At 39.4% G+C, this 24,609-nt stretch overlaps 1 protein-coding gene across 3 annotated transcripts in view; it reads left to right on the top strand.

The window, feature by feature from the left end:
- CMPK1 (cytidine/uridine monophosphate kinase 1) overlaps window positions 1-22,179 on the top strand; it is a 35,966-nt gene extending 13,787 nt beyond the window's left edge. For 2 of the 3 annotated variants that reach the window (NM_001444761.1, NM_001444762.1), the window contains 5 exon segments: window positions 11,442-11,588; window positions 15,961-16,113; window positions 17,917-17,993; window positions 18,228-18,324; window positions 19,983-22,179. In NM_001444761.1, the coding sequence (NP_001431690.1) occupies window positions 11,442-11,588; window positions 15,961-16,113; window positions 17,917-17,993; window positions 18,228-18,324; window positions 19,983-20,024 (516 nt within the window). In that variant the 3' untranslated portion in view covers window positions 20,025-22,179. 3 annotated transcript variants of the gene reach the window in all.
- Window positions 22,180-24,609: the final 2,430 nt, after the last annotated feature.

Below are 24,609 nucleotides of genomic sequence, written 5' to 3'. Positions count from 1 at the left end.
CAGGGCGTAACTGCATCCAATTTAGTCAGGCTAGTGGGGTGGAAGAAGGTGCCCATTTTGCAAAATGATTTCCAGCCTCAGCGTTCTTCCTGTTGAGTAGTCATGGCAGGAGAGAAAGTTTTCCATAAAAATTTCCCTTAAGCTTACCACTTTCTAGGATGTTTCCTTTGTATGAAGAAGTTAGACTCTAATCAAGAACCACGAGTCCCTTCTAATCTGTTCTACGCTGTGTACGTAGGTACAGTGGTCTATGGTCAACATTAAATCCCAGGCTGGCCTGGGATTTAATGGCTTTACCATCAAAAATTTATATTCCTAGACTGACTTTAATTTTAGGTTGAACAAAATATAATCATGAAGGTAAATCTTATACCAGTTTTTTTTTAAATATATTGCTTTTTATAGCAAATATTGATTTTCCTCACACTTTTTCTTGTTAGCACAGGTAACTGAACTGAAAATAAAGACGACTGTTTCCTAAGCAAGATTAATTTCCTCTTAAAAAATTGATTTAGAGAGGTTGGCACAATAAAGTGCTGAAGGTGCTCCAAGGGGTCATTCTGGAGACTGGAAGTAGTTTGGGTACATTGTCTGCCATGGATGTGTCACTTCCAGAACATCTTGCATGTAATTTTGAACTCTAGTGTCTAGAGTAAGGCCTCACTGAAATATGTTTATTTTTAAACTTTTGCTGCTGTGCCTTTTGGATCCTCTCAACTTAGTGTGTCTCTAAATTTCCATCTGTTTCTAGGCTATAAAACTGGACTGTTTTCTGTCTCCTTCTATAACTCTTGACTTCATGCCCATGCAGTGTGTCTCTGTGTTGCTATTTTATACTTTTGTTTCTCCTTTGTTTAAGGAATGGATCACTTTCCAGAGAAATTTTTATCCAAACATTTGAACTGATCTTTGCTGCTATTCTCTTCAGTGATTTAGCTTTAAATTTTAAATAAGTTTGTGATTGTGCAGGTACTGTTTTCCCTTTTTTCTTGAAATCAGATGTGATTTTTTACTCTTAATGTAAAGCTGTTTATTTTGCTGTTCTCTTAGGATTTAATATTAGTAAAACACTTAAATCATCAATCTTACTTTGTGATATTTGCCCTTTAGAGATGTATATACAGACAGTATATATGCTTTCTTTAAATTAAAACTTTAAAATGTTTATATGTATACATGTACATCGACATTCAAATAATTTGAAAGTACGTAAAGGAAAAAGTGAAAGTTTTCTTTAATCAGCCTTAGCCTAGGAGTTCCCGTCGTGGAGCAGTGGTTAACAAATCCGACTAGGAACCATGAGGTTGCAGGTTCGATCCCTGGCCTTGCTCAGTGGGTTAAGGATCTGGTGTTGCTCTGAGCTGTGGTGTAGGTCGAAGACAAGACTCGGATCTGGTGTTGCTGTGGCTCTGGCATAGGCCAGTGGCTTCAGTTCTGATTAGACCCCTAGCCTGGGAACCTCCATATGCTGCAGGAGTGGCCCTAGAAAAGGCAAAAGTAAAAAAACCAAAAAAACCCTTAGCCTATGCTTCTTATGTAATCACCAACTTTTTAATGTGTGGCTTTCTGGTCCTTTCTGGATGCGTTTTATAATTCATGCACAGATGCATGCGAACGAACGTTGCCTATTGTTTTGTGCCATTTATTTATTTATTTATTTATTTATTTTTGCTTAACAGTGTATCTTGGATAGCTTTCCATATCAGAATGTAGAGATAGCTCTACTCCATTCATTATATTACAATAATCTATTCAGCCATTCATATATCGGTGGACATTTAGATTTCCTGTTTACAAATGATACTGATGTAAGCATTCACGTACATGTCTTTGTGCATATGTGCAACTGTTTCAGTAGCACAACTCCTAAAAATGGAATTATTGAGCCAAAGGGTATGCAAACTTCAATTTTGATAGACTGTCAAATAGCCCTCTAAAAAGTCTGAAGGGAGTTTCTGCTGTGGCACAGTGGGTTAAGAATCCAACTGCAGCAGCTTGGGTGGCTACGAAGGTATGGGTTTGATCCCTGGCCCAGCATAGTGGATACACCATTGCTGCAGCTGTGCCGGGATTCCGTCCTTGGCCCAGGAACTTCCATAGCTGCGTGTGAGCCCATTAAAAAAAAGAAAGTCTGAACCAATTTACATTCCCACAAACTATCAGGATGCTGGTCTTCCCCCACCACCCAGCCTTTACCAACCCCCATCCTTGCCATACCCAGATATGAGTCTTTTTATTATAATCAATCTGATGGATGAAAAATGAAATCACTTTAATTTGCATTTTCATGATTGCCAGTAAGGTTGAGCATCTGTTCTTTTTTCCTTTTCTCTGATCTTATCCTTTGCCCATTTTTGTTTTGAGCTTTTTTTCTTTATTAACAAATAAAGGGTCTCTTAGTATACAATATATATTATCCTGTCACCTTTGTATGGTGAAAATATTTTCTCCCAGGCTGTTGCTTGTCATTTGATAATATTTATGGTATCTTTCTTTGTTCAGAAGTTTTTATTGTTTATGTGGTCAAACATAAATCTTAGCTGTTTTGGTTCTTGTTTTGAAATGCCTTTTCTCTATTTCAAGATTATTTTTCCTTAGTACTATCCTAGGGTTTTTTTGTTTGGTTTTTGTTTGTTTGTTTCCTTGTATTGTGTTGCTTTAGATCTTTAGTTTATGTGGAATTAAGTTTTGTCTATGATATAATGCAAGAGGCTAATTTTTCCCCAGATGGGTAGCCAGTTGTTTAGTATCATTTATTAAATAGCTCATCTTTTCCCCATTGATTTTTTTTTTTTTTAGATAACTCTTTTACTCATTGAATTATAATTTATATGGTGGGTCTGTTTTTAGATTCTGCTGAGTTTCATTGTTTCATTTGTCTGTACAGTATCACACTGCTTTAACTACTATAGCTTCATAATATTTTATGCCACTTGTTAAGACAAGTTCCCATTTGTAGTTTTTAATTTTATTTTTAAGTTTGGCTATTCTCTCATATTTACTCTTTCTGATAAACTTGAAAATCAACTCATCAAGTTTCATTAAAACATGAATAATCCCAGTCAAATTTTGATTGAGGTTGCAGTCAATTTATAGATGAATTTGCAAAAAATTTAAATATTTTCAGTATTGAGGAGTTCCCTTGGTGGCTCAGTGGTAACAAACCCGACTAGTATCCATAAGGACATGGTTTCAATTCCTGGCCCCACTCAGTGGGTTAAGGATCCCGTATTTCCATGAGATGCAGTGTAGGTCACAGACATGGCTCAGATCCTCTGTTGCTGTGGCCGTGGCATAGACCAGCAGCTGCAGCTCCAATTTGACCCCTAGCCTGGGAACTTCCATATGGTGTGGGTGCAGCCCTAAAAAAGACCCCTCCAAAAAAATTTTTTTTTAAATTAAAAAACCTAAATATATACAGTATTGAATCTTTCTTTTCATGGTGTTGATTCTAAGTATTTCTAGTTTCTGCATATAATTCTTATGTAATAGTTTTAGATTTCTCCCTATATTTAAGTTTTTATTACTGTGGGTTTGTTTGGTGTTTTTTGTTTTGTTTTGTTTTGTTTTTGTCTTTTGTCTTTTTAGGGCCACACCTGTGGCATATGCAAGTTCCCCGGGCTAGGACTCGAATTGGAGCTCTAGCCGCCAGCCTATGCCACAACCACAACACCACCAGATCTGAGCCACCTCTGTGACCTATACCACAGCTCACAGCAATGCCAGATCCTTAACTCACTGAGTAAGGCCAGGGATCGAACCTGCATTCTCATGGATCCTAGTCAGATTCGTTAACCACTGTGCCACGACAGGAACTCCTAAGTTTTTATTACTGTTTTGAATAGGATTTTAAAAATTGAGGTGTACTTGACTTTAATAGGACATTTAAAAATGTGTATTTTCTCATTAGCCATTGATGGTTGGTTGGAAAGCTATTGATCTTTTTGTTTGTAAGAAAATAGTAAGCATGATAATAAATTCTTGGTTTCCTAAATTTTTTAGTATACTCAAATACATCTGTGATGCCAAATTTTGGAGCCTGTGTTTTTGGGGCTATTTGCATAATGAATTAGATTTTCATGTATTGTTCTGTCATTATTCTTTGACTTTGCTCCTTTATTGGTATGTTATTTGCAGTTTAGCCACTAATTAGCTTGGCTCCCGGAAAGACCTCTGTGAGTTTGTCTAACTTCTCCCTGACCTGTCTGAGTGTTCTCGTGGTGGGTCTTGAATCTAGTAGCGGAGACCATATTTCTAGGAGTGTGTGAATATGTTCTTCAGGAGACACTTCCAGTTTTAGCAGTTAATGATATTTGGCTGTGGCCGATGGTGTAGTATAGTATAGATACTATTTCTGGTAGTATAGACATTGCTGTTTTACAAATGAAGAAACTGAGATCTAAGAAAGGTTAAATAACTAAATTTCCTAGAGTCACACTGGATTAGTTTAGTTATATCTCAGCTTCTAGTTCAGTGTTCTAAGTATGTGGCTTTAGTAAGTTCCTTATGTTCTGATCCTTGCTGAATCCTCTGTTCCTCTAAATGTGACCTCCATTTGTTTGATAATGTTGCAGATGCTCAAATGCTATGTTTGCATATATTATTGAATTCAGAGTTTGGTATCCTTTGCCCATTTTTCTCAAGTGTTGATGGGCAAATCCAAAAAATTCTAGTTTTTAAAGAGAACCTAAGCTATTAAAATGTTGTGGTTATTTTGTAGTGAAGTTCTTTACAAATTGCACTCTCAAGTAATACTGCTTATTGACTTAATGACTTTTGATATTCCCTGGGTAAATGATAGTCTCATTTTAATATTATTTACCTTTTTGTAAAAAATAGGAGACAAGTACAGTTGGACCTGCTTATAGTGTCTAAGAAACCTCTCTTTCATAAGGTGAAATAGAGCCTAGGGCTTCATTTGAGTGCTTTGATGTATAGCCTCTGAGTGTTCCCACAGGAACTGAGTTAACTGAATTCTAGGCTCTTAGACCACCTGCAACAATATCATGAGCGTGTTTTGCTTATAGGCTCTGTGGTGACTATGAGAATTGATCACTTAATTAACAAGATCAGATGTGTGTTTTTCTTTTTCTTTTCTTTTCTTTTTTTTTCTTTTTTTTTTGGCTTTTTTTTAATGGCTGCACCTGTGGCATATGAAAGTTCTCAGGCTAGGGGTCAAATTGGAGCTGCAGCTGCTGGCCTAAGCCACAGCCACAGCCATAGCAATGCAGGATCAGAGCTGCCTCTGTGATCTACACTGCAGCTCACAGCAATGCCAGAGCTTTAATTCACTGAGCGAGGCCAGGGATTGAACCTGCATCCTCATACAAGTTGGGTTCTTAACCCACTGAGTCACAACTGGAACTCCCAGAAGCGTGTTTGTTAAGATTAGCGAGACCTCTGTGCCTATCCATTAATGTTGGAAAATATAAAATTATTGCCAGTCAGCTCCTGGAATCCCTGGAAGTTTCTGAGCCTCATCTTCCCCTTTGACTATCTTCCATCTCTTCCTAGTATAGGGAATGCAGCTTGTTTCAGAATGGCTGAGGTGACTTAAAAGAAATAAAAATACTGGAAATGACAAACTGGAATAAAATTGGAATGTGAAAATTCCAATTCACAGTTGCTATTGGGGCCATTTGGTACATGAATCACTTGCCAGAATCCTCAGCATTCTGAGAAGGCTTCTGCAAAATGTTAGCGGGATATTGAGACCTACGCAAATGAAGAAATGGTCTTTTTCATGGCTTCCCACTCACCCTTTCCTTAAGTTTTATTTATTGTTCTACCTTCTTGCCACTGCCTCTGAGGAATCAACTTCCTTGTCAAGCATACAGTGCTGGTAAAGACTGAATTCCTTGGGAAAAATTAGTGCGGATATGAAGAATTGACGTAATTAATAGTAGGGCTCAAGTGACTTGATGCAAGTCGCTATTGCATGCTTTGTGAATATAACCTGATTTATTTATTTATCTCGCCTGATTTAGCACATGGCCTGGCACTTCGCAGAGACTCAGTGAATGTTTATGGATTTAAAATAAGTTCCACGTAGTGCCTGAGTTAAGGTTTTCTTTTATGAAGTGCAAAACATTGAGGAAAATGAAATAGTACTGTAATTATATGCAGTTGAATGGATCATATCCATCTTCTCCTTTGTTGTATGTAACCTTTCAAAATAGCGCTCTTTAATTAGAGAAAGAAATATGCTTCAGGTTAATCTGGAGTCTGTCTGCTAAAGCTTCTTGCCTAAGAAAAGATTTAGCTTAGTTTATAACTTTCATAGTTTATAGTTAATATGTAAATTTGTAATTAAATAGGCGTGGTCAAATGTGACGTACACACTTGGATCAGAGAGAGGGCAGGCTAAAAACGAGACTGAAAATCCGGTAGCAATTTGTCAGATATTCTACTCAGTCTTTCCCTCGCTGAATAGTCCATCTCCCTCTCTTCCCTCCCCCCTCCCTTTCTCTCTCTGTCCCCCCTCCCTTTATCTCTGGCTGCCGCCCTTCTTCCCTACCTTTCTTTCTTTCCTAACCTCTGTATAGTGGTGGTTAGAAGAGAAACCCTTTTCCTGACCCTCTGTGGGTAAAATGGCAAGGAACGCTGAACAGCTTCCCAAGTTCCAGGCCTCTGGGCAGTGTGTAACAGTTCTACAGTCAAAGAAAAGTAATTTCTCTAGGCCTGGAAGTTATTGTTACTGCAAAGTGCTTTTCAGACATCTCAGTAATTGGAAAAGTTCTATTGGGAATGCCTTTGAAATAGATGATAACCTTACACGAAGTGTTGCTGGGATGCTATAAGCTCTAAAACTATTGTTTTGCAACAAGTGCCAAATTGATGAGTTTGGATGGCTCTGGATAGCATTTCCAGATGTTATACTGAAGGTGCATTGTTGACAGTACATAAGTAGAATTTAGATTTTTTTTTTTTTTTTTTTTGGCTGTGTCCACAGTATGCAGAAGTTCCTGGGGCCATGCTGTGGCACAGTGGGTTAAGAATCCAACTGCAAGAGTTCCCGACGTGGCTCAGTGGTTAACGAATCCAACTAGGAACCATGAGGTTGCGGGTTCGATCCCTGGCCTTGCCCGGTGGCTCAGTGGTTAACGAATCCGGCTAGGAACCATGAGGTTGCGGGTTCAATCCCTGGCCTTGCTCGGTGGGTTGAGGAACTGGCGTTGCCGTGAGCTGTGGTGTAGGTTGCAGATGTGGCTCAGATCCCGCGTTGCTGTGGCTCTGGCGTAGGCTGGTGGCTACAGCTCTGATTCGACCCCTAGCCTGGGAACCTCCATATGCCATGGGATCGGCCCAAGAAATGGCAAAAAGACAAAAAAAAAAAAGAATCCAACTGCGTGGCTCTGGTTGCTACGGAGGCACAGGTTCAATCCCCAGCCTGGCACAGTGGGTTAAAGGATCTGGTGTTGCTATAGCTTCGGCTCAGATTCAGTCACTGGCCTGGGAAATTTCATATGCATGGGTGTGGCCATAAATAAATAAATAAAGGTTCCCAGGCCAGGCATTGAACCCAGGCCATAGCAGCAACCTGAGCCACAGCAGTGACAATGCTGGATCCTTAACCTGCTGAGCGACCAGGAAACTCTAGAATTTTCTTTTTAATATTCACTAATCTTACAGAGAATGCAAAATAAACTGTCTTTGATGCTTTGTAAATGTGCCGACTATTTAACGGATATCCAATAGTTTTAACTCAGTTGCTTTAAAAATATATTTATATCTGCCATCTCTGCTGTAACGCAAGGCTCAGTAGCAGTCCGAAAGCTGCTTTCTAATTACCATATTCACAGGAGGAGGTGCCTGGCATCTGGATCTCTTCCTGCCGTTTATGCATCATTTGTACCTTGAACTCTTTTTTGGCTTTTGTGTTGGTTTCGATGGTTTTTGTTGTTTTCATCCACATAGAACCACATTACTTAAATTTAGAAAGAAGGAAAGAAAATTGCTAAGAAGGGAGAAAAGTTGATCAAGATGATTTGAGATTTGAGACCATAAAATTATGAACATTCGCCTAGTTGTAGTAACATGGAGTGCTCTTCTGTACTTGTTGAGAACACGGTGTATTTTTTTCTCCCTCCAGATCTTAGTGTGTGATTCATAGACGTTATTGAGTTGTTTTTTAACTTCTTAATGGCGAAAATGAAAGTAAGATATTTAGGCAGTTAATGCAAATGAATTGGATTTATGCGTTAGTCACTAGAAAACTATTTTTAGTTGAAGAGTAGCTTGTAATTGTAGTTATTATAGTTTATAGTATTTATAACCTGCTGTGGTTTGAATGTTGCTCTTAAGACTGTAGTTAGTGACCCACTAGATTTTAATTGCTAGGAAATTTCAGAGAAAGTGAAAACATTTGGTGAAGCCTGGGAAATATCTATTCTTGCTTTCCTCACAGTTGGCATCAGTGACTACTTAATGATAGCAGAATGCTTTGAAAACATGCCCTTTAAAGTCTAGCTAGTATTAAATACCACAGTAACTAGTATGTAAGTGGTAGTTGTATTTTTGTTGTTGTTGTAAGAACTCTGTGGTAAGTGGAAAGCTTCAGCAAGATCCTTTATAGTATAAAAAAGGTAACTGGTGAATACAGGATTTTTAAAAATGAAATGTGGAGGAGAAAAAGACAGATGAATAGATTTAAGTTCTTTGTCTCCTTGGACTTTGCAGATGAGATTGTTTTCTCTCTTTTTGACTGTCATTTTAAAAATGTATAGCAGCTATACGTGTCTACAGTTTGCAACTAGTCTTTTTTAAAAAAAGTAGTATGCCAAAACCCATTTTAATGTAACATAAGCTTACAGATTCGAGCTCTTCAGTGTCAGGAAACAGTGTATACTAATTTCTAAATCACTAGCTGGGCTTCTAAATGTGTATGTTCATACAGCCAAGGCAGTCTGTGTTGTTGGTGTTCGACTGAGCATTTGCCATTGTTTAGTACTGTTTGTCTCTGCATTTATTCAATACTACCATATGCTGTAATCTCTGGACCAGATGAGAGCATCCGGCAAGCATAGACTTCCAAGCAGGAGCCAAAGTAAGCAGTGGGAGATGAGGCTGCTATAAAATTTTGTGGACAGTAGTTGCAAAATGTATTTTGAAAATTGTACATGGTAAATGGGAAAGTCGGTCACACCTCATTTTTTATAAAGTCTTTTCCACACCCATTTTTCAAATGTTTGCTTACACTTGTTGATCAAAATAGACATTTAAAAATGGTGTGATGTGAAAATAATTTTAAAATAACAAAGTGATTAAATACTTTTGTATTTTCATTTTCTGTACATAATGGGAGTGTTTTTAAAAGCCTGTTACAACAACCAAATACTTTTGATCACTTCTAATAGAAGGGGCTGTATGCCTAACAGAGACATGAACGATACTATGGTTTTTGTTTATTCTCGTCAAACTGTATATCCAATTTTAGTCAGCAAATAAACTATTTAGAGTGTGTTTTCCTTTGCAGACTACCTTACTTTAGCTTACTATAATTAACAAGAACAAGTTTAGCCAACAATTTTTGAAGATAGAAAAGGGGTAAAGCATGGCTTTTACAATCCAAAAAGGAGAAATCAGTAAAGCCTGAGTAATTGAGAGAGTTAATTTTCATAAAATGTACACTTGAAACATTCTGTTTTAGAAGGAGGGGGCAGGGTGTGGGCTACCTCCAATTCTAACGTTGAAATTAAAGATAAAACTTAAGTTATCAAATATTTATTGTACTCTTACTGTGGATGAAATAAAAACCCACTTAGGGAGTCTTAAAAATTTGATATGAGATGATTGTTGTAACTGAAGATTGAATATAGATCTCAGTACCCTGATATTTGAGAGTAAAAACATTTTGAAAATAGATTTTATAGTTCTTTTGATGTAATAAAAAGGAACATGCAAGTTCATGTGGCGGAAGAAGCTTTTTAGTATTCAGAAATGTCTCTTAGATCTGTATTGTTTTCTCACTGCAGCCCTAGGGAAATGGCAGGACAACACTATCGCATCTTATGTGGCTTAGCTCAGCTATTATTCTGTGCCCTGGCCTGATACATCATTTGTAAATCCTTAATAAAAATGATCGTCATAATCATAAGACTACTGACCTTCACAGTATGCTCATACCTGTGATCTCACTTACGCCCTTTGATTGATCTATCAAAACTTTTAAAGGGAAATATGCACACACACATGTAATAAAAATGGTGTATGTATAACACAAAAATGCTTCCAAGGAGTTCCTCTTGTGGTTCAGTGGGTTAGGAACCTGATTAGTATCCATGAGGATTCGGGTTTGATCCCTGGCCTTGCTCAGTGGGTTAAGAATCTGGCGTTGCTGCAAGCTGTGGCGTAGGCTGCAGATGCGGCTCAGATCCCATGTGGCTGTGTCTGTGGCTGTGGCTTTAGCCCTTATTTGACCCCTAGCCTGGAAACTTCCATATGCTGCTGTGCGGCCCTAAAAAGAAAAAAAAAAAATGCTTCCAGATTATTATTACATAAGTATCTTCATGATGGCAAGGAAGTAATTGATGTCTTTCCCTATTGTGTTTCAGCCTCTTCGGTAGGCAATTTCTGTACATTATCTCATGTAATCATCACGACTAAATGATAAAATAGGTATCTGTATTCTCATTTTACAGATGAGACCACCCTAGTCACAGCTAGAGAGGTAGGAAATGGACTTTTGAGAGTGGTAAGGAAGACACTGGCCTAGATTGAGAGACAGATATTCTTTTCATTTTGATTTTTTTTTTGGCCCTGCCCTTGCCACGCAGAAGTTCCTAGGCCAGGCCACAAACCTGTGCCACAGCAGTGACCCGATCCTTAGCCCACTGAGCCGTCAGGGACACCAATGGTCGAAGACACTATTTGATTATGTGTCCACTCTCCAGAGTGGCCAGGAAGGCTAGTTTCATGGAGAGGGTAGGACTTGTACTGTTTAGTGAGAAAGGGAACAAAACAGATGAATGGGCTTGTGTAAATGCTGATGAGTTCTACTTACATGCGTTGAGTGTAAGGAAGGGAAGGAAAGGTTTCTATGGAAGGTGGATACAGCCAACCGTGGTGAGATGGGGGGATTATCTTAAATTACGTAGATTTTTGTTAGACTTTTATTTGACCGTTATTAATGATATTTAAACTTTGTGTTTGTGAAGGAATATAATGAGCTGTTAATGCCTTGAATAATTAAATACATTTTGGAATGATTGCATGATTTGTGAACATTATAGCTACCATGCCCTATGGAGATTAACGGCATTTTTTAAGCAGAGTGGATTGTATGAAATCTTTTTGTTTTTCTTTATTATTTATTTAATATACAAAGCTTGTTTATCGTAGAAAAATTAGAATATAGAAATAACCACGAAGGGAAAAAAAACAGTCCTATTACTGGGTTGAATGTATGTTGATTTTTTTTCCCTATATGTTGTTTCTTTCAGAAATATGGCTATACACACCTTTCTGCCGGAGAACTTCTTCGTGATGAAAGGAAGAACCCCGATTCACAGTATGGCGAACTGATTGAAAAGTACATTAAAGATGGAAAGATCGTGCCAGTTGAGATAACCATCAGTTTGTTAAGGAGGGTAAGGAGTGTACATGCCAACTGATCTCAACCAACAAGGAGATGAGATGCTAATTCTCCCTTTCCTGTGAGCAATGATAAAAATCAGAGTGTCGGACTTCCCGTCGTGGCGCAGTGGTTAAGAACCCGACTAGGAACCATGAGGTTGCGGGTTCGGTCCCTGCCCTTGCTCAGTGGGTTAACGATCCCGCGTTGCCGTGAGCTGTGGTGTAGGTTGCAGACACGGCTCGGATCCTGCGTTGCTGTGGCTCTGGCGTAGGCCAGTGGCTACAGCTCTGATTAGACCCCTAGCTTGGGAACCTCCGTATGCCGCGGGAGCGGCCCAAGAAATAGCAAAAAGACAAAAATAAAAATAAAATAGTAATAATAATAAAAAAAAATCAGAGTGTTGAATTTCTTGCCTGTGGAAGGTGGTCACGGTGTTTGAGAATGGCGGAACTGGAAATTCCACGTTCACCTGGGAAGAGACTGGAAAGTAGCAAGCATTCTCTGCCTTGGTCTAGGATCAGCTACGACTCCACATTCGAATGTGTGCACCTGACCCTTCCCAACATGCAGACAATCCATCTTCCCTCCATTTCTGTTCTTGATTTTCCTTCTTAGGGCTGCACCAGCAGTACATGGAGGTTCCCAGGCTCGGGGTCCAATCAGAGCTGGGGCCCCGGCCTACACCACAGCCACAGCAACGCCAGGTCTGAGCCATGTCTGCAACCTACACCACAGCTCAGGGCAACGCCGGATCCTTAACCCACTGAGCAAGGCCAGGGATCGAACCCAAGTCCTTATGGACACTAATCGGATTTGTTGCCAGCAGCCACCCGGGAACTCTCCTCCTTCTATTTCTGTTTCTTCTTTTTCTCCTCCCTCTCCTCCTCCTCTTCTTCCCCCTCTTGTTTTCCCTTTTCTGTTTTCTTCCAAACTTTCTTCTTTTCTTCCTTCTCCCCTCCCTCCCTCTCTCCCTCCAGTGACCCTCCCTCCATTGCTGCCATTCTGTCTTTTTTTTTTTTTATCTTTTTAGGGCCACACCCACAGCACATGGAGGTTCCCAGGCTAGGGATCCAATTGGAGCTGTAGCCGTTGGCCCATACCAGAGCCACAGCAACATGGGATCCCAGCCGACCTACACCATCGCTCATGGCAACACCGATCCTCAACCCACTGCGGGAGGCCAGGGATCGAACCCCAACCTCATGGTTCCTAGGCGGATTCGTTTCCACTGCGCCACAACAGAATCTCTGCCGTTCTCTGTCTTGCTGTTGCTTTTCTGGTGCTGCCCACTACCTTCAGTGTGAAATGCTGAGACTAACAGCTGTCAAACTAAAATAGGTCCCATCTAAAACCCAGATTCATTGCATCTGCATGATAACTCCCCAAGATTATAGTCATTAATAGGTATTTTCTCATATAAAAAATGTGAAGGAGAAACACAAGTGTGGAAATAGCAAGAAATAGTTGAAGCCTGATGGAAAAGAGGTAAGAGCTTCTGAATGGGATCAGAAAATGGGAGGATGAAGCATGGCTCCTTCACACACATTCTGAGCTCTCATCTCAGAGAGTGGAGTAACCTGCTTCCATTCAGAGTAAATAAGTCTTTTCTCCTTATTCTCTGGATTTAGTGCCCTTTCTCCATTTATGCTTAATTGTGAAAGAATAGTCTATATTTTTTTACTTTTTCATTTTCTAATCTTCAACTCTTTGCACTGAGATTATATTTCCATCTTCACTGAAACTGTTCTTGCTGATGTTACCAATGATCTTCTCTGTCAAATCTAGGGGGTAATTTTCAGTCATTTTTTGGTAGCATTTAACTTACTGTCTTTTTGAAACTCATTGCTCTTTTGTTCTCTGTGACACCATCTCTCTCCATTCTCTCCTTCTTCGATGACTGCTCTCTCTTCTTTCTTTCCTCTCTTTTCTTCTCTTTCTTTCTTTCTGGCCATGCCTGTGGCACGCACAAGTTCCCAGGCCAGGGTTTGAACTCTCACCACAGCAGCAACCCTTGCCACAGCAGTAACAACCCTAGATCCCAACTCGCTCTGCCGCCAGGGAACTCCAGTGACTGCTATTCCTCTTTTGATAACTTCTTATGCAAGTTTCTTAAACAGTGATGCTTCTCAGGGTTTCATCCTTGGTTCTCCTCTTATTTTATACATTTCTTGCTGGATGGTTTTAGCCATGCCCAAGGCTTTCACTTGGCTATTGATGCCAAAATCTCTAGCACACAAAATTTTTTTTTCTTACCTCCAGACCTGTATTTATCACTATTAGGCAACCATCTGAATGTCTCACAAGTGTCTCCAAATCAACAAGTCAGAGGCTGACTGTATCATCTAAAATGTAGTCGTTCTTTATTTCCTGTCCTGGTTAAAGGTTCTGCCATCTACCCAGCTGCCCAAGCCAGAAGTAAGGGTGCCGTCCTCGCTTTTCCACCCCGTCTTCATTTTCCCAAGTCCGTTCAGTGAGCAGATCATTTCAGTTATCTTTCTCTTTATCCTCTTCTCTTTAGTCTTTTTCTCCCTCTCTTCCTTCCACTCTCATCTTAGTTCAGATTCTCTTTTTTCTTACTTGGACCCTCACTAGAGCCCTATCATTAGTCTTTTGCCTTTAATCCATCTTTGTTCCCTCCTAGTTCATCCTTCATGGTGCAGTCAGAGTGATTTTTTTTCCTAAAGGTGACGTGAACAGGTTCTTCTTATTGCTTAAAATTTCTGTGGTCCTGTGTTGCTTGTAGAATAAGAACCAAATCCCAAGAACTACAACACGTTCTTCATTAGTTTTGGCCCTACTTCCTTTTTAATCATGTCTCCTACCACTCTCTTCACACATCCTAAGATTCACCTCTACCAACTTATTTCCGTTATGTTTCCTCATTTCTGAGCCTTTATGCACCATTTGGGGTACCTTGATCCCTTTCTGCCTGCCATTTCATTATTCAGGATTCAGCTCTACAGCCCCCTCTTTGGTAAAGCCCTTTCTGGCAGTTTCCCAGGTAGTTTGTGCTTGCTTTGTTTTATTATAGCAACCTTGCGTACCTCAATATAGAACTTAGCACATTTTGTTGCCCACATGGTCAAGGGGCCATGGCCTTGCTCTTCATGTTCCCTGATAGCCTTGAATGAATATATGTTGACTGAGTAGAATATCCATGCACCTCTTCAGGTATCTTCTGCTACCATAATTGGGTTAGAAGTGTTATAGCAGGGGTCCAAAAAGCATTCTGTGAAGGTTTTGTGCATATCAGAGAGGCTAGATACTGGGATAAAGCCAGCCCACAGATAAAGGAATTAGAAGTCCTGGCAGCTATTACTCTTCTTGAAGAACCAGAAAAGTCTAAGGGAACTGGATGTCAGTTTGGAATGAAGGCTCCTCTGGAGTTTGTCAGAGAGTTACGCATCTGCCCTTGTCTTATGTGGTTGATAGTGGCAAGGATTTGGAGGTTAGAGAGCCGCATCTCCCATTCACATATTTCCACATTCTGCCTAAATTCAGACTTTGGAAGAGGACGGTGAGATGTGCAACTCTTGCTATCTTTCTGAATGTATTGTTTTCTTTGCTATGTTTGGGGGTAGCCAGTGGCATTTAGGTTTAAATTAGCTTCAATTAAAAAAAAAAAAAGAGTTCCCATTGTGACTCAGCAGTAACGAACCTAACTAGTATCCATGAGGATGCAGGTTTGATCCCTGTCCCTGCTCAGTGGGTTGAGGATCTGGCATTGCCATGAGCTGTGTTGTAGGTCGCAAGATGAGGCTTGGATGTGCTGTGATTGTGGCGTAGGTGAGCAGCTTCAGCTCCAATTCAACCCCTAGCCTGGGAACTTCCATATGCTGCAGGTGCGTCCCTGAAAGGACCAAAAAAAAGGTATTGACTCCTGCACTAATAGTTAATGCTAGCAGTGTCGTCATATGTCCAAATTTTTTTGCACTTGGACTTGAATCATTGCAGAGAATATGAGTACTGAGTACCTATAGAAGCGGCATACTTCCTACCATAGCAGAATGACTCAGGAGGAGGAACAGGAAGGCAAGATAGGGTCTCGAGTGGCTGGAGCAAAGACATTGGTTGAGGCTTATTTTTCTCTTTTTGCTGTTTATAACTTTGTCAGAATAATATATGCTTACTATAGGAAATTTAGAAATTACAGAAAATAAATTATGTGTATATGTGTATAAAATGGGGGAAGGGAACATACCCATAGCTCTGCCAGCTTGAGGCAACCATGTTAGTATTTGAGATTATTTCCTTTCCTTTTTTTTCCCCTCCATTCTTAGGATGTAAAGAATAATGATAAAACACAACCATATGGCTACTACCCTGCTTAAGAAAATTGCATTTTATTAATGCAGTATTGAACCTAAGTCTTCCTTTTTCTTTAGGAAATGGATCAGACAATGGCGGCCAGTGCTCAGAAGAATAAATTCTTAATTGATGGGTTTCCAAGAAATCAAGACAACCTTCAAGGTTGGAACAAGACCATGGATGGGAAAGCTGATGTATCTTTCGTTTTGTTTTTTGACTGTAATAATGAGGTAATGAAAATCTTCACCTGCCTACATGGGCTTCAAACAGCTGATGGTGAACTATTAGAGAAAAAGTGATTTATTTTATATTTACATTTCATATTGGCAACAGTGTTTTTTGAATTGATAAGTTGCATGGATAGAACAGCACTATCTTACTGTTGAATTATTAAAAGCTCTTTGGTATCAGCAACCTTGTAGGCCTAAAATTTGCTTTATTTTCAAAATAAAAAGAATTTGTTTTGTTTTGAATTAGCTCATAAGTAATTTTTTTTTTTTTTTTTGTCTTTTTGCTATTTCTTGGGCCGCTCCTGCGGCATATGGAGGTTCTCAGGCTAGGGGTTGAATCGGAGCTGTAGCCACCGGCCTACACTAGAGCCACAGCAACACAGGATCCGAGCCGCGTCTGCGACCTACACCACAGTTCACGGCAACGCCGGACCGTTAACCCACTGAGCAAGGGCAGGGACCGAACCCGCAACCTCATGGTTCCTAGTCGGAGTCATTAACCACTGCGCCACGATGGGAACTCCCTCATAAGTAATGTTAAGTAATGAAGCTACACTGTTACTTCTGAAGTAGGCACTATTAATCAGTATCTTGCCTTAGATTTGTTGACTGGAAAAGAAACACATATTCTGAGAAGTTGGGGAAACATTCTATTTTATTTCATTTTATTTTATTTACTTTTCAGGACCGTACCTGTGGCACATGGGAGTTCCCAGACTAGGGGTCAGATTGGAGCTGCAGCTGCCGGCCTACATCACAGCCACAGCAGTGCCAGATCTGGGCCGCATCTGTTACCTACACCACAGCTCATGGCAACGCCGGATCCTTAACCCACTGAGCAAGGCTGGGGATCGAACCCACGTCCTCATGGATCCTAGTCAGGTTTGTTGCCACCGAGCCATGAGGGGAACTCCCAAAAACTTTCTGTTTTGAAGAAACATGTAAGATGGTTGATTTGTCTTCTAAGAGTGAGATGATCTTGAAAAAACAGGAAGCATTCTTCTTCTTTCTGGCACTTCTCATAACATCACCAGACATACTTTTGAAAACTGAATGAATTTCTCTGAATCTTTTTTTTCCCCTCGGAATCATTTAATTAAAAGGCCTGACTCTGTTTGACAGCTGTAATATAAACTTTATTAAATTAATGCCAACAGCCTGAAGGAATAAGAATCTCCAGTACTGCCTGGAAGGAAATTGACTATTCTAGGTTGAATTGCAAATGTGCTTGTGGTGGAGAGACTTGCTGCAGCCCTTGAGTTGTTTGAAAATGTAACTCTCTTCTTCCAACCCCCAAAAATATGTTTTCACTTATTCTTCAAAGTTAATTTTAGAATGTTACCACAGCTTTATAACTAAGGAATGTTTATTCATGATTAACAAGGGATACTTTATTCAGATGCAAATATGTTGACTCTGAAGTACTTGGATATTTATGGAATTATCAGAAAGTAAGCAGAAATGGAACAAAATTTGAGGCCCATAATTCATACCTAATAAGTTAATAATATATCCTAGATGGAACCATACACATAGAAATCATCTTTTTATTGCGGTTTGAAAAAAATACGCAGGAAAAACTGAGTCATGAATGAATTCTTATAATGCTCTGTGCTGATTTAACCTAGTTGATATAAATTGAACCACATGTTTCAACTCTGCATGTTGATTAGTGAGTTAGACACATTGGGTTTAATGCAGGGTTTTGTTGCTAATCACTTTAAAGTTTATTCTCTTTAAAGGTTTAAAAGACTGGCAAATTCCTGTCGTTTTTAAAATAACTTTTGATGTATTTCTTTTTAGATCTGTATTGAACGATGTCTTGAGAGGGGAAAGAGTAGTGGTAGGAGTGATGACAACAGAGAGAGCTTGGAAAAGAGGTACTTTGCAGTGTTTACTCTTAGCCACCTCAGTCTCAGTTTAGAACTTGAGTAGCAGCTTACACACCTGCCCCGTTTTGCTCCGCAAAAGAAAATGTCCTGCTTAAATATGTAGATGGCTTGGGTCTAAAAAGGTGATAAGGGTTGGGTCATATTCTATATTGTCCCCTGATCTGTCCTATCATGAGGGAGAGAAGTATACTTAGAACCTTGGAATATTTGCTTCTTTTGCAGAATTCAAACCTATCTTCAGTCAACAAAGCCAATTATTGACTTATATGAAGAAATGGGGAAAGTCAAGAAAATAGATGCTTCTAAATCTGTTGATGAAGTGAGTTTCTCTAGCCTGCCTAAACGTAAAGTAAAAATGTGACCTTGGGACACAACATTTTAAAACAACTATACTTTAAAAAAATTTTTAATGTGATTTGGGTAGGGAGGGGGGTGGTATGCAAGAAAAAAAAAGAAATGCTATGACCAGTTGGTTGCTTTTTAAGACGCTCAAAGCACTGGAGACTGAATGATAAATTAGGCTTTTTTTTCTCTTTTTTTTCAATTGAAATATAGTTGATTTACAGAATTGCATTAGTTTCAGGTATACTTCTCCATTTTGAATGGAGTCTAAAATGGGTTTTACAACTTTAGACTTGTTCTTTCTAAGAAGTGGGTGGGTTTTTTTGTTTTGTTTTGTTTTTTTTTTTTTTTTTTAATGGCTTTTTTTTTAGGACCAAACCTGTGGAATATGGAAGTTCCCAGGCTAGGGGTTGAATTGGAGCTGGAGCTGCTGGCCTAGACTGCAGCCACAGCAACACCAGATCAGAGCGGCGTCTGCAACCTACACCACAGCTCACAGCAGTGCCAGATCCTTAACCCACTAAACGAGGCCAGGAACTGAACACTTCATCCTCCTGGATGCTAGTTGGATTTGTTACTGCTGAGCCACAACGGGAGCTCTCAGAAGTGGGTGGTTTATTAATTCTAAACTTCTTTTTTTGAGCACTGGAAAATTGGCATTTTCAGAACTGTGATTTGGACCATGGTCATTTAAAAAAAAAAAAAAATCTGTAATGTGAATGGCAGATTATCTAGCTGAAGAGCCCCAGGCTGCTTTCATCACTTCGTCACAGAGTGTGTCGCTCCAGAGGCGCAGGGTTTCCACGCCTCAGTGCTTGTCTCTTCCTTCATGGATCAGTGGCCTCTGTAGTGTGGTTTGCAAGCCCTCACTGCCCAGCAACTATTTCTCGTGTCTTTTAAATTCACCTTATCTTTCCCCGATTCCCTTAATTATCTCCCTCTGGACCTTTTTTATCATATAATCATTTTTGGTTTTTTATCCATAGTCACTTGCAATAGAGGTAAAGTAGTACATCAGAAAACCTAGTGTTTTATTTATTTATTTTGGAGGGTGGGGGACGTCTTTTGTCTTTTCAGGGCCGCACACACGGCATATGGAGGTTCCCAGGCTAGGGGTCTAATCAGAGCTGTAGCTGCCGGCCTACACCACAGCCACAGCAATGCCAGATCAGAGCTGCGTCTGAGACCTACACCACAGCTCACGGCAATGCCGGATCCTTAACCCACTGAGCGAGGCCAGGGATCGAACCCACAACCTCATGGTTCCTAGTCAGATTCATTTCCGTTGCACCATGACAGGAACTCCCAGAAAACCTGGTGTTTTAGAAGCAGAACTAGGAAGATAAGCCACTTCAGTTTACTTTTTATCATATCATTGGTAGCCTATCAAGAAGTTTGCTTTGTCCTAAAAACACTAATAATATTGAAGCAACATGTCCATAATTTTACATGTATTATTTATATTATATTATTGTCTAAAGTAAAATAGATGAAACTGAGAAAGTGTAATGTGGTTTTTAATGATCCATTTTGAAACTTAACATAAAATTGACTAATTTTAACAGGAACGTATCCAAATGGTGTTTTAACAGTGTCTTCTTTTTAAAGTATTATTCTTATTTTTTTCCCTTACAGGTTTTTGATGAAGTTGTGAAGATTTTTGACAAAGAAGGCTAACTCTATATCTGAAAGCATCCTCGAAATCATGCTTGAATATTGCTTTGATAGCTGCTATCACAATCCCTTTTTAAGGCAATTTTAATCTTTCGTAATTACATCTCAATTAACGGCTGGAAAGTATGTAGTAAGACAAATTAAATTTTTTATCGTCAAGGGTTTTTATTTTGTTTTATTTTATTTTATTTTGGTCACAGGAGTAGATAGTGAATTCAAGTCTAACTTCATCGTAGCTATGGTGCTCACTAAACAAAGACGACTATTAGCTAGTTCTTTGTTTTTATTCAAAAAGAATATCCCTTTCATAGTTTGTGCCTTCTGTGAGCATAACTTTTTAGTATGTGTGTCTATCCCTTTAGTAATCACAACATGTTTGGATTAGGGATTCCCCACGTCTTCTTCCTCTTGCAGGTTTTAAATTTCCAACCTGTTAAAGTGAATTTGTGGACCAAATTCCCAAGGACGACTTCTTGTGTAGTCAGTTCTCGCACAGTGTGTTTGATAAACAAACTCACAAAGTGAATTTCTAGAAATGTTTTTAGTATTTATCAAATGACTGACCATTTGCTACAGAAAAGTAAGAAAACTTGCAGGCTTTGTTTTACTACAACCTGTACAAAGCCGTGTGACAGGGCATAGTCTTTGCTCCCAGGGATTGGGATGGAGGCACTGGGGGTTCAGAGCCTGGAGGAATCGTCAGCTTTATTCTGACATAAACCTGAGGGTGAGGGGCAAAGATCACATCTGGTGATCGGTGTTCCTTATGCTCTGTTGTATTGTGTTCTTAATGATTACACTGATCTTAGCAAAATTCCTATCAGGGGAACCTTGAAATGCATGTACCTATTAGATTGATGGTAAAATGATTCGGTTAGTGTTTTGGTAATACTTCAAAGGTTTTTTTGTTTGTTTGTTTTCTAGACTAAGGATAGGGTTAGTACAAAGCAGAAGAAATCTAATGGCTAAATTTCCCATTTGTATATTATTTTTCTTGAATTTTTTTTTCATAGTTGTTTAAGATTTAAAAATCATTGCACTTTGGTCAGAAAAATAATAAATTTATCTTATAAATGTTTAATTCCCTTCCTGACTGCTTTTATTCAGTAAATTCTTTTTTTGGCATCAGGTTGAAGCATCGAAAGGTACAGAATTTTAAAAAAAGAAAAATTACAGAGTCTAAAGAAATTCTCTCTTAAATACATTCTTCCTTTAAAAATCTCTGAGGAATTTGTTTTTTCCTTTCTTAGCTTTTTCTGCCATTACTAATACAAAGTGGTATCCAAAGTTCTTAATAAGAGATTTATTAAAATATTCCTCATTTTCAGCACTTACACTGTTTTGGTATACAGGGTTAGATTGGGCAAGGAATTTTAACTTTGTATAATTAGATTTTATACTTAAAGTCACTGGGAATAGTGAGGACAATTTGTGGATGTTCTTATTTTGTAATACATTTATTCCTACATGTGTTATGAAATTCACTTATTATGAATTTTCAACGTACTTGCCATAGGAGACAAAGTATCCATAAATGCTGTAACGTATCAGTCACTAAAATTCGTGTTAAGATTGTCTTGGTTTCTTAGAAGAGGTTGTAATGACTTCTTACCTAGTGATTTAATGTAGCCAGCACTGAGGGCTTTTACTGGTAGTTCAGTCAAACAGCTGTACGTAGCATGAAGCACGGGCAAGGATTAAGATTTTGAGAACATTCCTACTCATATAAGTGGAGAAATCCATCCAGTGGGAATCTAAATATTTGTACTGATACTGTGAAAGCAACCTTAAGGTTTTTAAGAAGACTGCTGAAACTGGGTACTTTGCATCCTTTCAACAAATATCTTTCCGTGGCGTTTGAGAGCAAAAAGGCCAGAAACATAGTAATTACTAAATCATGAGGCTTTGCTTTTTGTTTGCTTTTTAAGTAGAAAAACATGTTGGCAATATTGAATTTAGGAGTTGATTGAGATGAGATACATCTAACTTTACTCTTTTGGTCATTCCACTTATTAAAGATACGCTCGTCAAGAAGTTTTTGATTTTAAAGACCACAATGGAAGCTTGCTCATTTAAAACTAGTAATACTATTTTCATTCAGTGATGTTGGATGTGTATGATAGTAAGTAATCCCAATAAATTTCGTGCTGTGGCCTTTGCTGTTTGCTGGTTCAGATTTCTATTCTCTCAAGCATCTTGAAAGTCAAAAAGCATTATATTTAACTTGTAGGTCCTCACAGGGCAAAGGCGGATTTCAGGATCCAGGAAAATTTTCTGCTCTGTGTATTATGTTTATGCATCTTGAATTAAGCCGAAAGCATGACTTTACCCTATTCTTCCAAGAAGAAATCTGGATTGAGACACAAGTAGCCTAATTCATTACTAGCCTGCAGCGTCAATTTCTTGTCTCTTTGAGAGGGAAGTTGGTAGCAGGCAGTGTGTCTCAGGAAGCAGGGTTTTTTGGTGGGCTTGTGGCTCTGTCCATGTAAGTTAAGTGGTTGTCTGACATTCCAGTGGTCGCTGGCAATAATAGTGGTTGACAGCATTGGCTAGACATGGTCATCACTTTTTCCCTACAGGTTTGATCCTATCTGCAAACACGTACTAATTGTATAAGCCATAGTGCTACGAACACATACTCTGCCTTCCAAAAGTATTCTATCTAAAACCAGCACTCCAGTATGGATGCACCTTCCGTTGTCTCCATTGGCTAACTTTAGTCATTCTGGAGGCTGTCGCACTTCTCCCTAGCCCACCTGCATCCTTCGGCTTAAGAGCCCTGAATTGTAAGCGTTTTTTGTTTTTGTTTTTGTCTTTTTAGTGAAAGAAAGTTCATTTATTGTGTACCAAAGAAAAAGGTAAAACTTAACCTTTGGTCCTAATTACTCATCCCTTTATTTCTTCATCCCTGACTTCAGTGTAAGTACTCTCTTGGATGCAAGTCTGCTTTCTTTTGAAAAGGTGTGGTTATTTGGTTTTGTTTTTTGCTGTGGTGGTAGTGTTTTTGTTGTTGTTTCTTGTTTTTTCTTTTTATGGCCACACTTGCAGCATATGGAATTTCCTGGACTAAGGATCAAATCAGAGCTGCAGCTGAGGCCTGCGCCACAGCTGCAACAATGCTGGATCCTTAACCCACGGAGTGAGGCCAGGGATTGAACCCATATCCTCACAGAGACAATGTCAGGTCCTTAACCCACTGAGCCACAATGGGAACTCTGGTGTAGGGTTTTTTTTTTTTTTTTTTTTTATGTAATGCTAATTGTGGACCTTAGCTAAGTTCCAAAGGTCACCATCTGGGAGTTCCCGTCATGGCGCAGTGGTTAACGAATCCGACTAGGAACCATGAGGTTTCGGGTTCGGTCCCTGCCCCTGCTCAGTGGGTTGATGATCCGGCGTTGCCGTGAGCTGTGGTGTAGGTTGCAGACGCGGCTCGGATCCCGCGTTGCTGTGGCTCTGGCGTAGGCCGGTGGCTACAGCTCCGATTCAACCCCTAGCCTGGGAACCTCCATATGCCGCGGGAGCGGCCCAAGAAATAGCAACAACAACAACAACAACAATAACAACAACAACAAAAGACAAAAAAAAAAAAAAACAAAAAACAAAATAAAACTCATAGTCAAAGAAAAACTTTAATGAGTATGATGAGTATGCATAAGTGAAGGGTAGGGCAACCTTAAAAGGCCTAATATAGTTAGAGACCCAAAAAAAAAAAAAAAAAAAAAACAAAGGTCACCATCTTTCCTATCCTGGGAAGAGCTGAAGGATGAAGCTGAATTTCTGGCTATGATGTATACCTGTTTCAGCCATACCAGCTCCAGGCAATCACCAGGGCTCAGACTTTTCTGGGATCCTTGCCATCCAAAGAGGGTTTTCTTTCATAACTTTGTCCTCTTAAGACCCAGGCATGAGAGAAGAGGGCTTAATTACTTGGTACTATTTAGAGAGACAAGGGTAATAAGTCAGCATTTCTCTAGGTGGTGAGTTTTTGCAGCTGCAATTGCTTTTTATTTTGTGATATATTTTGAAGTAACTTTATGTAACTTCCTAACACTGCCAGTTGATGCCCTAACCAGCCAGAGGAAAAGCATCTGCAGAGGTTGTTTACTACACCCCAATCCTAGTGGTAGACAGTCCCAAGAAACTTATAGAGCAGTCTTCTGGACAGTGAAAGCAAGCATAAATAGCACATGTATTCTCTCGTTGAATAGCCACATTTAAAAAGAGAAAATTCAAAAAAAGCTGTGTGTGTGAGCTTTGGGAGTGCTCACGTAATTCACTGTCGATGGATTCCTGGAAGAAATAGATTTTTTAGTAGCAGCTTCTATGAAATGAAGGGGGGAAGGTTGCTACCGTAGGCTCAGGATAGACTTCCAAGAAAGCTCCTGAATTGGATCAGTCTCCTTGCTGGTTGGTAAATCCTTGCAGCCCTTTGAGGGCTGTGTGTGGCACTGGCCTCTCACAGCCACCTGGCTCCAGGGGCTTCCCAAGCCCAAGGGGAAAGATGTTGAATCAGTCCAGCAGTTAGCAGTGAAAAGCATAAAGCTGTTGTGTGCAAGTCACCCTAGGTTATATACTGGTTTTATAGAGA

Source organism: Sus scrofa, chromosome 6 (assembly GCF_054392235.1).
Source record: "Sus scrofa isolate SSC_HxYL_T2T_F1_AM1 chromosome 6, Sscrofa_HxYL_maternal_Yorkshire_Landrace_v2.0, whole genome shotgun sequence".
Lineage (NCBI taxonomy): Eukaryota > Metazoa > Chordata > Mammalia > Artiodactyla > Suidae > Sus > Sus scrofa.
The sequence above is the reverse complement of the archived record's forward strand: the minus strand, read 5'-3'. Positions and strand labels throughout refer to the sequence as shown.